The sequence below is a fragment of the Scyliorhinus torazame genome, chromosome 8, assembly GCF_047496885.1.
Source record: "Scyliorhinus torazame isolate Kashiwa2021f chromosome 8, sScyTor2.1, whole genome shotgun sequence".
NCBI classification, from domain to species: Eukaryota; Metazoa; Chordata; class Chondrichthyes; order Carcharhiniformes; family Scyliorhinidae; genus Scyliorhinus; species Scyliorhinus torazame.
In genome coordinates this window covers 281,730,920-281,745,651 of record NC_092714.1, presented here as the reverse complement: position 1 = coordinate 281,745,651, position 14,732 = coordinate 281,730,920, and the positions used below count along the sequence as shown (strand labels likewise).

Genomic DNA, 14,732 nt, shown 5'->3' with positions numbered 1-14,732 from the left:
CTTCCAGCCGCGGCTTAATCAGGGTGAGGAGAGGAAGGCAGCAGAGTCTCCACCAAACAGCCACCCACACAAATAAATGACGCTGTGTCACCAAATTCCACTCCGGTTACTTTAGCCTTTTTTCATAGATTAAGATTTTAACTGAGATTAAATTAAGATTTAGATTAAATCTATACAGAAATAGATGAAAAAGGCCTCATTCCACTCCAGCCCAACATGTGGGAGGGAATATTTGTATAATTTTGAGAAGTCTACTCACTTTCACCACATAAAGTCTGACAAGAACTTTGATTGGTCTGTTGTTTGGGATTCCCTGTAAGATCTTAAAATCAGCCTCTGCTTCATCATTCGGGTAGATTCGGAAAGAACCCTGTAGGAAGAATAGGAGCAATAATGTTCTGATTATTACCCAGTATCACTTCGCACAGCACAAAGTTCAAATTTGGACAATTATTTGCCTCCTCTCCTGTTATCCAAAATAAAGCAATCTTTAACCAAGCTTCTTTCAGTAACCTCAGAACGATTGGTTATTAGAAACAGAACTTCTTTTAACAAGTTACAAGTATTGATTAACGCATGTTGCTATGTTCTTCGCTTCGCAACACCAGAAACGTGAATGGCGATTGGGCAGAGAATTGTCGGTAGTTTGTGCCTGACACCGATTCCAACGCCATGCTGGATTTGGGGTCAGGTCGGTGGATTTGGGGTCAGGTCGGTGGATTTGGGGTCAGGTCGGTGGATTTGGGGTCAGGTCGGTGGATTTGGGGTCAGGTCGTGGATTTGGGGTCAGGTCGGTGGTTTTGGGGTCAGGTCGGTGGATTTGGGGTCAGGTCGGTGGATTTGGGGTCAGGTCAGTGGATTTGGGGTCAGGTCAGTGGATTTGGGGTCAGGTCGGTGGATTTGGGGTCAGGTCGGTGGATTTGGGGTCAGGTCGGTGGATTTGGGGTCAGGTCGGTGGATTTGGGGTCAGGTCGGTGGATTTGGGGTCAGGTCGGTGGATTTGGGGTCAGGTCGGTGGATTTGGGGTCAGGTCGGTGGATTTGGGGTCAGGTCGGTGGATTTGGGGTCAGGTCGGTGGATTTGGGGTCAGGTCGGTGGATTTGGGGTCAGGTCGGTGGATTTGGGGTCAGGTCGGTGGATTTGGGGTCAGGTCGGTGGATTTGGGGTCAGGTCGGTGGATTTGGGGTCAGGTCGGTGGATTTGGGGTCAGGTCGGTGGATTTGGGGTCAGGTCGGTGGATTTGGGGTCAGGTCGGTGGATTTGGGGTCAGGTCGGTGGATTTGGGGTCAGGTCGGTGGATTTGGGGTCAGGTCGGTGGATTTGGGGTCAGGTCGGTGGATTTGGGGTCAGGTCGGTGGATTTGGGGTCAGGTCGGTGGATTTGGGGTCAGGTCGGTGGATTTGGGGTCAGGTCGGTGGATTTGGGGTCAGGTCGGTGGATTTGGGGTCAGGTCGGTGGATTTGGGGTCAGGTCGGTGGATTTGGGGTCAGGTCGGTGGATTTGGGGTCACGTCGGTGGATTTGGGGTCACGTCGGTGGATTTGGGGTGCTGCCTGTGTCCTTTAAATGCTCAGAGAGACTCTGGTCATCTGGGAGCCCACCTAGGCCCCTCTGGACACCCTCATACCCCAGCTGTATCATCAAAGGGATGGGCGTGGCCAAGCTCAGTCAGGGGCCCACTAGGTGTTGGCACTCCTCAGGGAATTAGCACAGTTCACCCCAACCAAAGAACACCTACAGTGTGACCTTTGAAGCCCTCCCTGGTTCTCTGCCTCTCTCAGGGCAGAGGCCTCAGCAGTGACCCCCTGATGCGACCATCAATTCACTCAAAGACACGAGTAGAAGTAAACCGAGGTTTTAATCAGCTTAGAACAGTGCCTGCCTGCGACTGGTACAATACTGTGAACCGCCTACAGGTCAACTGCTCTTTATACTTCCTTTCAAGGGGAAGAGCCATGGGCGGAGCCCGTACATGCCCCCAACATATCCCCCTGTGGGTGAAGCCACACAATGACCCATAGGTGGAGCCCACAGGGTCAACAACATAACATAGCTGTAACACAATGGCAGAACATGATACTAATACACTGGTGAATTACTAGTACTATACAGTCACCACATTCACCCCCTGTTAAAAAAAATGAAGTCCGTAAGGGGTGACGGGCTCATAAATTCAGCCGGTCCGGCGCACGGATTGTGCGCTGCGATCGCCGAAGCACTGGTGTTGCTGCTGGTCTGGGTGTCGGGCTCATCCGTGCTGGCAGCGGAAGTGGGGCCGGTGCGGGCACAGACGTGGACTCCGGGAGCGTCTCTTCTGGAGCTTCATTCCTGTGGGCCGGTGTGGCGGGCGGGAGGGAGCGTGGGTGCCATATAGGGGTGGGGGGCGCTGGACATGGTAGGTTGGGCGGGATATAGTGGGGGGGCTGCGATGGTGGTGGTGAAGCCTGCGGGCCCCAGGTCCCGGTGGGAGATGGTATCTTGTCAGCCATCGGGGTGTTCGACGTAAGCATACTGGAGTTTGGAGTGTAGGAGCTGGACCCTCTCTACCAGGGGGTCGGTCTTATGGCTCCTGACGTGTTTTATGAGGAGGACTGGTCCCGGTGTCTTCAGCCAGGGCGGGAGCGAGGCCCCTGAGGTAGTTCCCCTAGGGAAAACAAACAAGCGGTCATGAGGAGTCTCGTTTGTGGCTGTGCAAAGGAGGGACCTGATAAGAGTGGAGCGCATCGGGGAGAACCTCCTGCCAGTGAGAAACTGGGAGATTCCTGGAACGCAGGGTCAGTAGGACGGTCTTCCAGACCGTCACGATCTCCCTCTGCACCTGCCCGTTTCGCCTGGGGTTATAACTGGTAGTCCTGCTCGAGGCGATGCCCTTACTGAGCAGGTACTGACACAGTTCGTCGCTCATGAACGACGAGCCCCGGTCGCTGTGGACATAGCTGGGGAAACCAAACAGGGTGAAGACACTATGCAGGGCTCTAATGACAGTGGACATGGTCATATCGGGGCAGGGGATTGCAATTGGGAAGCGGGAGAACTCATCTATGATGTTGAGGAAATATGTATTGCGGTTATTGGAGGGGAGGGGCCCTTTGAAATCGATACTGAGGTGTTCAAAGGGCCGGGATGCCTTTACCAGGTGGGCCTTATCCAGTCGATAGAAGTGCGTTTTACACTCCGCACAGATTTGGCAGTCCCTGGTCATAGCTCTGACCTCCTCGGTGGAGTAGGGCAGGTTGCGGGCCTTGATATAATGGACGAGCCGGGTGACCCCCGGGTGGCAGAGGTCATCGTGGATAGCCCGTAGTAGGTCATCTTGTGCGCTGGCGCATGTGCCGTGGGACAGGGCATCTGGGGGCTCGTTGAGCTTCCCAGGACGATATCCTATATCGTAGTTATAGATGGAGAGTTCGATCCTCCACCTCAAGATCTTATCGTTCTTGATTTTGCCCCGCTGCGTATTGTCGAACATGAAGGCTACCAATCGTTGGTCGGTGATGACGGTAAACCTCCTACCAGCGAGGTAGTGTCTCCAGCGCCGCACGGCTTCCACGATGGCTTGGGCTTCTTTTTCGACCGAGGTATGTTGAATTTCAGAGGAGGTGAGGGTGCGTGAAGAGAACACTACCGGTCAGCCTGCTTGGTTGAGGGTAGCGGCAAGAGCGACCTCTGATGCGTCGCTCTCCACTTGGAAGGGGACGGACTCATCCACCGCGCTCATCGCGGCTTTGGCGATGTCCGCCTTGATGCAGCTGAACGCCTAGCGGGCCTCAGTTGCCAGTGGAAAGATGGTGATCTTGATTCATGGGCGGGCTTTGTCCGCATAATTGGGGACCCACTGGGCGTAGTATGAATAGAATCCAAGGCACCTCTTCAGGGCCTTGGGGCAGTGAGGGAGAGGGAGTTGCAGGAGGGGGCGCAGACGGTCAGGGTCGGGCCCTAGGACCCCGTTCTCCAAGACGTAGCCGAGGATGGCTAGTCTGGTTATGCGGAAAACGCATTTCTCCTTGTTGCAGGTGAGATTGAGGGTTTGGGCGGTTTGGAGAAATCGGTGGAGGTTGGCGTCGTGGTCCTGCTGATCATGGCCGCAGATGGTGACATTGTCCAAGTACGGAAATGTGGCCCGCAGCCAGTACTGGTCCACCATTCGGTCCATTGCTCTTTGGAACACCAAAACCCCGTTCGTGACGCCAAAGGGGACCCGGAGGAAATGGAAAAGGCAGCCGTCTGCCTCAAAAGCTGTGTAGTGGCGGTCCTCCGGGTGGATTGGGAGCTGGTGGTATGCAGACTTCAGATCCACCGTGGAGAACACCCGGTAGTGTACGATCTGGTTTACCATGTCTGCAATCCGGGGAAGGGGGTACGCATCGAGTTGCGTCTACCGGTTAATGGTTGGCTGTAATCAACCACCATCCGGAACTTTTCCCTGGTCTTGACGACCACCTGAGCTCTCCAGGGGCTATTGCTGGTCTCGATGACACCCTCCCGCAAGAGACGCTGGACCTCGGACCTAATGAACGTCCTGTCCTGCAGCTATACCGCCTGCTTCTGGTTGTGACTGGCTTGCAGTCGGCGGTGAGGTTTGCGAAGAGAGGGGGAGGGTCGACTTTTAGGGTCGCGAGGCTGCATATGGTGAGTAGGGGCAGGGGCCCCCGAACTTCAGGGTTAGGCTCCTGAGGTTACATTGGAAGTCAAGTCCCAATAGGAGAGGAGCGCAGAGGTCTGGGAGCACATATAATTTAAAGTTAGCGTACTCAGCGCCCTGTATCGCTAGGGTTGCGGTAGTGCACCCTTGGATTTGCACCGAGTGTGACCCAGAGGCGAGGGAGATGGTTTGTTGCGCAGGGAAAATTGAGAGCGAGCAGCGTCTTACCATGTCTGGATGAATGAAGTTCTCTGTGCGCCCGGAGTCGAAGAGGCAAGACGTCTCGTGCCTGTCAACCCGGACGGCCATCATGGAGCTCCGGAGGTGCTTGGGTCGCGACTGGTCCAGGGTGACCGCGCTGAGCTGCGGGTAGCCGGCGGCGTGGTCGGAGGTGCTGGGGCGGCCCCGCGATGACTGTCCATATTGATCATACACGTCGAGCAGCGTAGCAGATGGCGGCCAAGATGGCGGCCCCCATTGATCGAGCGTGGCGGGGGGTGAGGAAGATGACGTCCAAGATGGCGGCCCCCCATGGATCGCACGTGGCCGGCCTAGTGGGGAGGGTGGCCAAGATGGCGGCCCCCGTGAGTCGCACGTGCTGTGAGGGCTGGAAGATGGCTGCCCCCACTGATAGCACGAGGCTGAGGCATCTGCAGGGGGCGGAGTCGGCAGACACGCTGCCACCCTGCGGGGTCTGTGGGCCTGTGAGTCTGAGGATCAGGTCTGTGAGTTAGAGTTCTTGGACCTGGCCAGGCAGACTTTGGCGAAGTGTCCTTTTCTCCTGCAACTGCTGCATTTCGCGTTGCGGGCCGGACAGTGCTGTCGGGGGTGTTGAGACTGGCCGCAAAAATAGCAGGGTAGCCCCCCCATGATGGGTGGGCGGCCGCGCGGCACAGGCCTGGGTAAGTCTTTGGTCGGGGGCCCACGAGGGGGTCGCATGGTCAGCCGGGAACGCAGTAAGGCTCTGAAACGCAACCTCCAGAGAGGTGGCTAACTTTACTGTGTCATCCAGATCCTGGGCACCCTTTTCGAGCAGGTGCTGTCTCACATAATTCGACCGGACTCCCGCCACGTAGACGTCTCGGACGGCGAGTTCCATGTGCTGAGTGGCCGTAACAGCCTGGTAATTACAGTTGTGTGTGAGGGCTTTGAGGTCGCGTAGGTAGTCACCTAGCGACTCCCCGGGGCGCTGGCGGCGAGTGGTGAGGATGTGTCGCGCGTAGACCTCGTTCACAGGCCGCACGTAGAGACGTTCGAACATCGCGAGGGCATCTGCATAGGAGGAGGCCTCGTCGAGTTGAACAGAAATGCGATGGCTCACCCGTGCGTGGAGGAGGCTCAGCTTCTGTTCATCGTTGACGGAAGGCGTGGACGACGCGGCGAGATAGGCCTTGAAGCATTAAAGCCAGTGCAAAAAAATTTATTTCGCCTCCGCAGCCTGCGGATCGAGTTCCAGTCGGTCAGGTTTGAGGGCTGATTCCATAGTTGTGTTTAAGCTGATTAAATTGATGTGACCATCAATTCACTCAAAGACACGAGTAGAAGTAAACCGTGGTTTTAATCAGCTTAGAACAGTGCCTGCCTGCGACTGGTACAATACTGTGAACCGCCTACAGGTCAACTGTTCTTTATACTTCCTTTCAAGGGGAGGAGCCATGGGCGGAGCTCGTACATGCCCCAACATATCCCCCTGTGGGTGAAGCCACACAATGACCCATAGGTGGAGCCCACAGGGTCAACAACATAACATAGCTGTAACACAATGGCAGAACATGATACTAATACACTGGTGAATTACTAGTACTATACAGTCACCACACCCCCACCCTCCGGATCACAAGCTGACAAGCTGTCGCCTCCTAGTGAGGCTGCAGTGCAGACTGCCCCCGCCACCTCCTCCTGGGCAGTGTTCAGGAGGCCGGGCTTGAGTCTGCCGCCCACCCTGGGAAAGAGGGTGTCCCTCCTCTCCTCACTGACATGGGCGGTGGATGCACCTCGGACACCTCGGGGAAGGGTGGGGGGGGGGGGGGGGCAGGCCTTCTCTGATCCATCTTCGATTGTGGTAAGTGGGGCGATTAAAAGCATTTCCAGCTGTCAAGTTCTTCAGCGCTAACTCCAGCCACAGCCGTTAGAATGTCCGCTGGGCTGGGAATTGCCCTCAATCCGCGTAAGCTGGGGCAGGTTTAGCACACTGGGCTAAATCGCTGGCTTTTAAAGCAGACCAAGGCAGGCCAGCAGCACGGTTCAATTCCCGTACCAGCCTCCCCGAACAGGCGCCGGAATGTGGTGACTAGGGGCTTTTCACAGTAACTTCATTGAAGCCTACTTGTGACAATAAACAATTTTCATTTCATTTCAGCAGAATGCTTGACTCACTTACTCAGAAAGTTGTGACTCGCTTACCGAATAACGTCGCCCTCATATCAAAGCTCTATACGCCACACTGGCAGGTAATAATAATCTAATAATCTTTATTGTCACAAGTAGGCTTACATTAACACTGCAATGAAGTTACTGTGAAAAGCCCCTAGTCGCCACATTCCGGCACCTGTTCAGGTACACTGAGGGAGAATTCAGAATGTCCAATTCACCCAACAAGCACATCTTTCGGGACTTGTGGGAGGAAACCGGAACAACCGGAGGAAACCCACGCAAACATGAGGAGAACTTGCGGACTCCGCACAGACAGTGCCCCAAGCCGGGAATCAAACCCGAGTCCCGGGCGCTGTGAAGCAACAGTGCTAACCACTGTGCTACCTTGCCGCCCACAGTGGCTCCACATTCACAAAATTGGATATGAGCAATGATTATTTGCAGCTCAAACTGCATGAGGCCTCGGGGCCTCACAAAAATACGTTACGATCAACACCCATAAGGATTTATGAGTTTATCCGACTTCTAATTTGGTATCTCCTTGGCATGTGGTGTGTTTCAGTGTGTCATGGAGGGTATATTGCAAGGTCTCCCGCGCGTTGCTGTCTATCTTGACGATATGTTAATTATGGGGGCGACGGAGACGGAACACCTCAAAACCTTGAGGCAGTTTTACAGTGTGTTTCAGAAAATGGCGTCAGCCTATGTAAAGCGAAGTGCATCTTCAATGCGAAGGAGGTGGTTAATTTAGGCTCCGGGTTGGCCCAGGATGCCCTGTACCCAGTTGCCGATTGAGTGCGATAACGATGGCCAAGCATCGTGTGCTATGACAGAGCTTCGCTCCTTCTTGGATTATTACGGTCGTTTTAAACTGAATTTGGCAACAATATTGCCCCCCCTCCATTTTCTTCTGGGTTTGGCGCATTGACCAGGAGACTGCGTTTTATTTGGTGAAATGGATGTTGGTTTCGTCCAAAGTACTCATTTTGATGCTGCGAAACCCCTTTATTTGACCTGTGACGCATCGCCGTATGGAATGGGTGCCGTCCTTTCCCACCAGATGAGTGATGGCCAGGTCTGTCCAATATCTTTTGCCTCCTTGACAGCTGCTGAATGTAATTTTGTCCACATTGGACAAGAAGGTCTGGCGGTCGTCTTCAGAGCTAAACACTTCCACCAAATCGTTTACGGCCGCCATTTATTTTAATCATAGCGCATAAGATTTTGCGAGGATAAGGCGGTGCTACCAATTGCGTCAGTTCGGATCCAGAGGTTGGCTCTGCTATTGGCTGCGCACCAATTCTCATTCGAACCTCGTCCAGGCACGTCCATTGCGAATGCTGACGTGTTAAGTCACCTCCCCTTGTCAGACCCTCACCGTCGGTGTTATTAACGTCTTCTTTCTCCGCTCCTCATCTTCATTTCCCCCTTCAGGTGTACATAGAAACATAGAAAATAGAAGCAGGAGGAGGCCATTCGGCCCTTTGAGCCTGTTCCGCCATTCATTATGATGATGGCTGATCATCATGTTCAATACCCTGATCGCCCCCCCCCCCCCCCCCATATCCCTGGATCCCTTTAGCCTCAAGAGCTGTATCGAATTCACACATTTTGGCCTCAACTACTTCCTGTGATAGTGAATTCCACAGATTCACCGCTCTCTGGGTGAAGAAATGTCTCCTCACCTCAGTCCTAAAAGGTTTACCCCTTATCCTCAAACTATGACCCCTAGTTCTGGACTCCCCCCACCATCGGGAACATTCTTTCTCAATCTACCCTGTCTAATCCTGTTAGAATTTTGTAAATTTCTGTGGGTCTTCGGACTTTGTGGGGGGGGGGGGGGGGGGGGGGGGGGGGGGGAGTGGTAATAACCTGCATGATGCACACGGGGCGGAGGGGGAGTGGTAATAACCTGCATGATGCACATGGGGCGGAGGGGGGATTGTAATAACCTGCATGATGCACATGGGGCGGAGGGGGAATTGTAATAACCTGCATGATGCACATGGGGCGGAGGGGGGATTGTAATAACCTGCATGATGCACATGGGGCGGAGGGGGAATTGTAATAACCTGCATGATGCACATGGGGCGGAGGGGGGATTGTAATAACCTGCATGATGCACATGGGGCGGAGGGGGAATTGTAATAACCTGCATGATGCACATGGGGCGGAGGGGGAATTGTAATAACCTGCATGATGCACATGGGGCGGAGGGGGGATTGTAATAACCTGCATGATGCACATGGGGCGGAGGGGGAATTGTAATAACCTGCATGATGCACATGGGGCGGAGGGGGAATTGTAATAACCTGCATGATGCACATGGGGCGGAGGGGGAATTGTAATAACCTGCATGATGCACATGGGGCGGAGGGGGGATTGTAATAACCTGCATGATGCACATGGGGCGGAGGGGGGATTGTAATAACCTGCATGCTGCACACGGGGCAGAGAGGGGTTGTAATAACCTGCATGATGCACACGGGGCAGAGAGGGGGGTTGTAATAACCTGCATGGTGCACACGGGGCGGAGGGGGGTTGTAATAACCTGCATGGTGCACACGGGGTGGAGGTGGGATTGTAATAACCTGCATGATGCACATGGGGCGGAGGGGGTTGTAATAACCTGTATGCTGCACACGGGGCGGAGGGGGTTTGTAATAACCTGTATGCTGCACACGGGGTGGAGGGGGGTTGTAATAACCTGCATGGTGCACACGGGGCGGAGGTGGGATTGTAATAACCTGCATGATGCACACGGGGCGGAGGGGTTTGTAATAACCTGTATGTTGCACATGGGGCGGAGGGGGTTGTAATAACCTGTATGTTGCACATGGGGTGGAGGGGGTTGTAATAACCTGTATGTTGCACATGGGGCGGAGGGGGTTGTAATAACCTGTATGCTGCACACAGGGTGGAGGGGGGTTGTAATAACCTGTATGCTGCACACGGGACGGAGGGGGGTTGTAATAATCTGTATGCTACACACGGGGCGGAGAGGGGTTGTAATAACCTGTATGCTACACACGGGGCGGAGAGGGGTTGTAATAACCTACATGCTGCACATGGGCGGAGGAGGGATTGTAACAACTTGCATGGTGCACACGGGGTGGGGGTTGTTTGGCTCTATTGTTTTCCATGTGTGGTTTGAGGAGTATGAGCACCCCCGCTAACTGCTTGGTTATTTTCGTGTGTATATAAGGTCAACCACATAGGAACTGACCGACAGTTTACTAAATGAATACTTTGCATCAGTATTCACCAAAGAGAAGGAATTGGTGGATGTTGAGTCTGGGGAAGGGTGTGTAGATAGCCTGGGTCACATTGAGATCCAAAAAGACGAGGTGTTGGGTGTCTTGAAAAATATTAAGGTAGGGGATGGGCACAATGGAAACAGCGCCGGAGGAGAGAGCCGGGACAGCGAAAACAGCGCCGGAGGAGAGAGCCGGGACAGCGAAAACAGCGCCGGAGGAGAGAGCCGGGTGATTTAAAAAGCACGTGAGGAGAGAGCCGGGACAGCGAAAACAGCGCAGGAGGAGAGAGCCGGGACAGCGAAAACAGCGCCGGAGGAGAGAGCCGGGTGATTTAAAAAGCGCGGGAGGAGAGAGCCGGGACAGCGAAAACAGCGCCGGAGGAGAGAGCCGGGAGATTTAAAAAGCGCGGGAGGAGGGAGCCGGGACAGCAAAAACAGCGCGGGAGCAGAGAGACCCGGGACAGCGAAAACAGCGCTGGAGGAGAGAGCCGGGACAGCGAAAACAGTGCGGGAGCAGAGAGAGCCGGGACAGCGAAAACAGCACGGGAGGAGAGAGCTGGGACAGCAAAAACAGCGCGGGAGCAGAGAGAGCCGGGACAGCGAAAACAGCGCGGGAGGAGAGAGAGCCCGGACAGTGCTGGGAGAGGTGAGTGCACAAAAGGTGTGGCAGGAGTGCCTTTAGTCACGGAGTGCTGATTGGAACAGAGTGCATCTGAGTTTAGGTGAGTGACCGAGTGCTGATTGGAACAGAGTGCATCTGAGTTTAGGTGAGTGACTGAGTTCGGGTGAGTGGCTGTGTTTTTGTTGGTGTTCGGGTTTATCCTTGAGGTTCTATAAAGACATTTTTTTTAGAAAAATAATATTTAAATTAATTAACTAGTTGAATATGGCTGGACAGGGGATGTGCTGTTGCTGTATGATGATGGAACTGGTGGATCCCATTGAGACCGTCAGTGACCACATCTGCAGCAAGTGTTGGCTGCTCGAGGAACTTCGGCTCAGAATTGATGAGCTGGAGACCGAGCTGCACACACTGCGGCACATCAGGGAGGGGGAACATTACCTGGACGCTTTGTTTCAGGAGGCAGTCACACCCGGTAGAATAAGTACTGGTAATTCGGTCAGTGGTCAGGGACAGAGTGGTGTGACTGCAAGGGAGGCAGGTAGGGAGATCCTGAGTTTAGGAGTTGAGGAGCCTCAGCCCTTGACCTTGTCCAACAGGTATGAGGTACTTGCTCCCTGTGTGGATGAGGAAGAGGGCTGTAGGGAGGATGCGTTGACTGACCACTGCACCGTGGTACAGGAAGCCATTCAAGAGGGGGGAGCAAAAAGACAAGTGGTAGTTGTAGAGGATTCTATAATTAGGGGGATTGATGGCATCCTTTGTAAGCCATATCGAGAGTCCCGCATGGGATGTTGCCTGCCCGGTGCCAGGGTGAGGGACATCTCTGATCGGCTTGAAAGGATTTTGGAGACGGAGGGGGAGAATCCAGTTGTTGTGGTCCACGTTGGGACTAACAACATAGGTAAGACTAGGAAAGAGGACCTGTTTGGGGATTATCAAACACTAGGGACTAAATTAAAGAACAGGTCCTCCAGGGTTATAATCTCTGGATTACTACCCGAGCCACGTGCCAATTGGCATAGGGTTGAGAAAATTAGAGAAGTTAACACGTGGCTAAAGGAGTGGTGCGGGAAAGAGGGATTCCATTTCATGGGGCATTGGCATCAGTACTGGGGCAGGAGGGACCTGTACCGTTGGGACGGTCTTCACCTGAACCATTCTGGGACCAGTGTTCTAGCGAATAGGATAAATAGGTTGGTCACAAGGACTTTAAAATAGCAAGTTGGGGGGAAGGGAAATGTAAAGCTATGGACAGTATAATGGTTAATGGAGATCAAGGCAGCAGGTTACGTGACAGGTTATTATGTAGAGATATGGGTTCAAAGACAAGGAAAATTAGGAGAAAGGGTAAGAGGAAAAATAAATTGCGAAAAGTTACTGATCAAGGTGTTAGGATTCATAACAAAGACATAAAAAACAGCGTAAGTGTACTTTACCTAAATGCTCGTAGTATACGAAATAAGGTAAATGAGTTGATAGCGCAAATCATGGTGAATGACTATGATTTAGTGGCCATTACGGAAACATGGTTTTAAGAAAAAGATAGATGCCTTTCTAAAGAATAAAGGGATTCGGGGATATGGTGTACGGGCCGGAGAGTGGAGCTGAGTCCACAAAGATCAGCCATGATCTCATTAAATGGCGGAGCAGGCTCGAGGGGCCAGATGGCCTACTCCTGTTCCTAGTTCTTATAGACCAGTGAGCCTTACTTCTGTTGTGGGCAAAGTCTTGGAAAGGTTTATAAGAGATAGAATGCATAATCATCTGGAAAGGAATAATTTGATTAGAGATAGTCAACACGGTTTTGTGAAGGGTAGGTCGTGCCTCACATACCTTATTGAGTTCTTTGAGAAGGTGACCAAACAGGTGGATGAGGGTAAAGCAGTTGATGTGATGTATATGGATTTCAGTAAAGCGTTTGATAAGGTTCCCCACGGTAGGCTACTGCAGGAAATACGGAGGCATGGGATTCAGGGTGATTTAGCAGTTTGGATCAGCAATTGGCTAGCTGGAAGAAGACAAAGGGTGCTGGTTGATGGGAAATGTTCAGACTGGAGTCCAGTTACTAGTGGTGTACCACAAGGATCTGTTTTGGGGCCACTGCTGTTTGTCATTTTTATAAATGACCTGGAGAAGGGCGTAGAAGGATGGGTGAGTAAATTTGCAGATGACACTAAAGTCGGTGGAGTTGTGGACAGTGCAGAAGGATGTTACAAGTTACAGAGGGACATAGATAAGCTGCAGCGCTGGGCTGAGAGGTGGCAAATGCAGTTTAATGCAGAAAAGTGTGAGGTGATTCATTTTGGAAGGAATAACAGGAAGACAGAGTACTGGGCTAATGGTAAGATTCTTGGCAGTGTGGATGAGCAGAGAGATCTCGGTGTCCATGTACATTGATCCCTGAAAGTTGCCACCAAGGTTGAGAGGGTTGTTAAGAAGGCGTACGGTGTGTTAGCTTTTATTGGTAGAGGGATTGAGTTTCTGAGCCATGAGGTCATGTTGCAGCTGTACAAAACTCTGGTGTGGCCGCATTTGGAGTATTGCGTGCAATACTGGTCACCGCATTATAGGAAGGATGTGGAAGCATTGCAAAGGGTGCAGAGGAGATTTACCAGAATGTTGCCTGGTATGATGGGAAGATCTTATGAGAAAAGGCTGAGGGACTTGAGGCTGTTTTCGTTAGAGAGAGGAAGGTTAAGAGGTGGCTTAATTGAGGCATACAAGATGATCAGAGGATTGGATGGGGTGGACAGTGAGAGCCTTTTTCCTCGGATGGTGATGTCTAGCACGAGGGGACATAGCTTTAAATTGAGGAGAGATAGATGTAAGACAGATGTCAGAGGCAGGTTCTTTACTCAGAGAGTAGTAACGGCGTGGAATGCCCTGCCTGCAACAGTAGTGGACTCACCAACACTAAGGGCATTCAAATGGTCAGTGGATAGACATATGGACGATAAGGGAATAGAGTAGATGGGCTTTAGAGTGGTTTCCCAGGTCGGCGCAACATCGAGGGCCGAAGGGCCTGTACTGCGCTGTAATGTTCTATGTTCTATGTTCTATAAGTCCCCAGGGCCTGATGGGATCTACCCCAGAATCCTGAAGGAGGCTAGAGAGGAAATTGCTGAGGCCTTGACAGAAATCTTTGGATCCTCACTGTCTTCAGGTGATCTCCCGGAGGACTGGAGAATAGCCAGTGTTGTTCCTTTGTTTAAGAAGGGTAGCAAGGATATTCCAAGGAACTACAGGCCGGTGAGCCTTACGTCAGTGATAGGGAAATTACTGGAGAGAATTCTTCGAGACAGGATCTACTCCCATTTGGAAGCAAATGGACATATTCGTGAGAGGCAGCATGGTTTTGTGAAGGGGAGGTCGTGTCTCACTAACTTGATAGAGTTTTTCGAAGAGATCACAAAGATGATTGATGCAGGTAGGGGAGGGCAGTGGATGTTGTCTATATGGACTTCAGTAAGGCCTTTGACAAGGTCCCTCATGGTAGACTAGTACAAAAGGTGAAGTCACACGGGATCAGGGGTGAGCTGGCAAGGTGGATACAGAACTGGCTAGGTCATAGAAGGCAGAGAGTAGCAATGGAAAGGTGCTTTTCTAATTGGAGGGCTGTGACTAGTGGTGTTCCACAGGGATCAGTGCTGGGACCTTTGCTGTTCGTAGTATATATAAATGATTTGGAGGAAAATGTAACTGGTCTGATTAGTCGGTTTGCAGACGACACAAAGGTTGGTGGAATTGCGGATAGCGATGAGGACTGTCAGAGGATACAGCAGGCTTTAGATCATTTGGAGACTTGGGCGGAGAGATGGCAGATGGAGTTTAATCCAG

General features: G+C 52.4%; 1 protein-coding gene across 1 annotated transcript in view; it reads right to left on the bottom strand.

Annotated features, from left to right (window-relative positions):
* The window catches only part of fer1l4 (fer-1 like family member 4), a 527,478-nt gene that overhangs the window by 102,893 nt on the left and 409,853 nt on the right, over positions 1-14,732 (bottom strand). Inside the window, exon 35 of the mRNA XM_072515422.1 lies at positions 260-370. Coding sequence (XP_072371523.1) covers positions 260-370 — 111 coding nt within the window. The remainder of the gene's footprint in view (positions 1-259; positions 371-14,732) is intronic.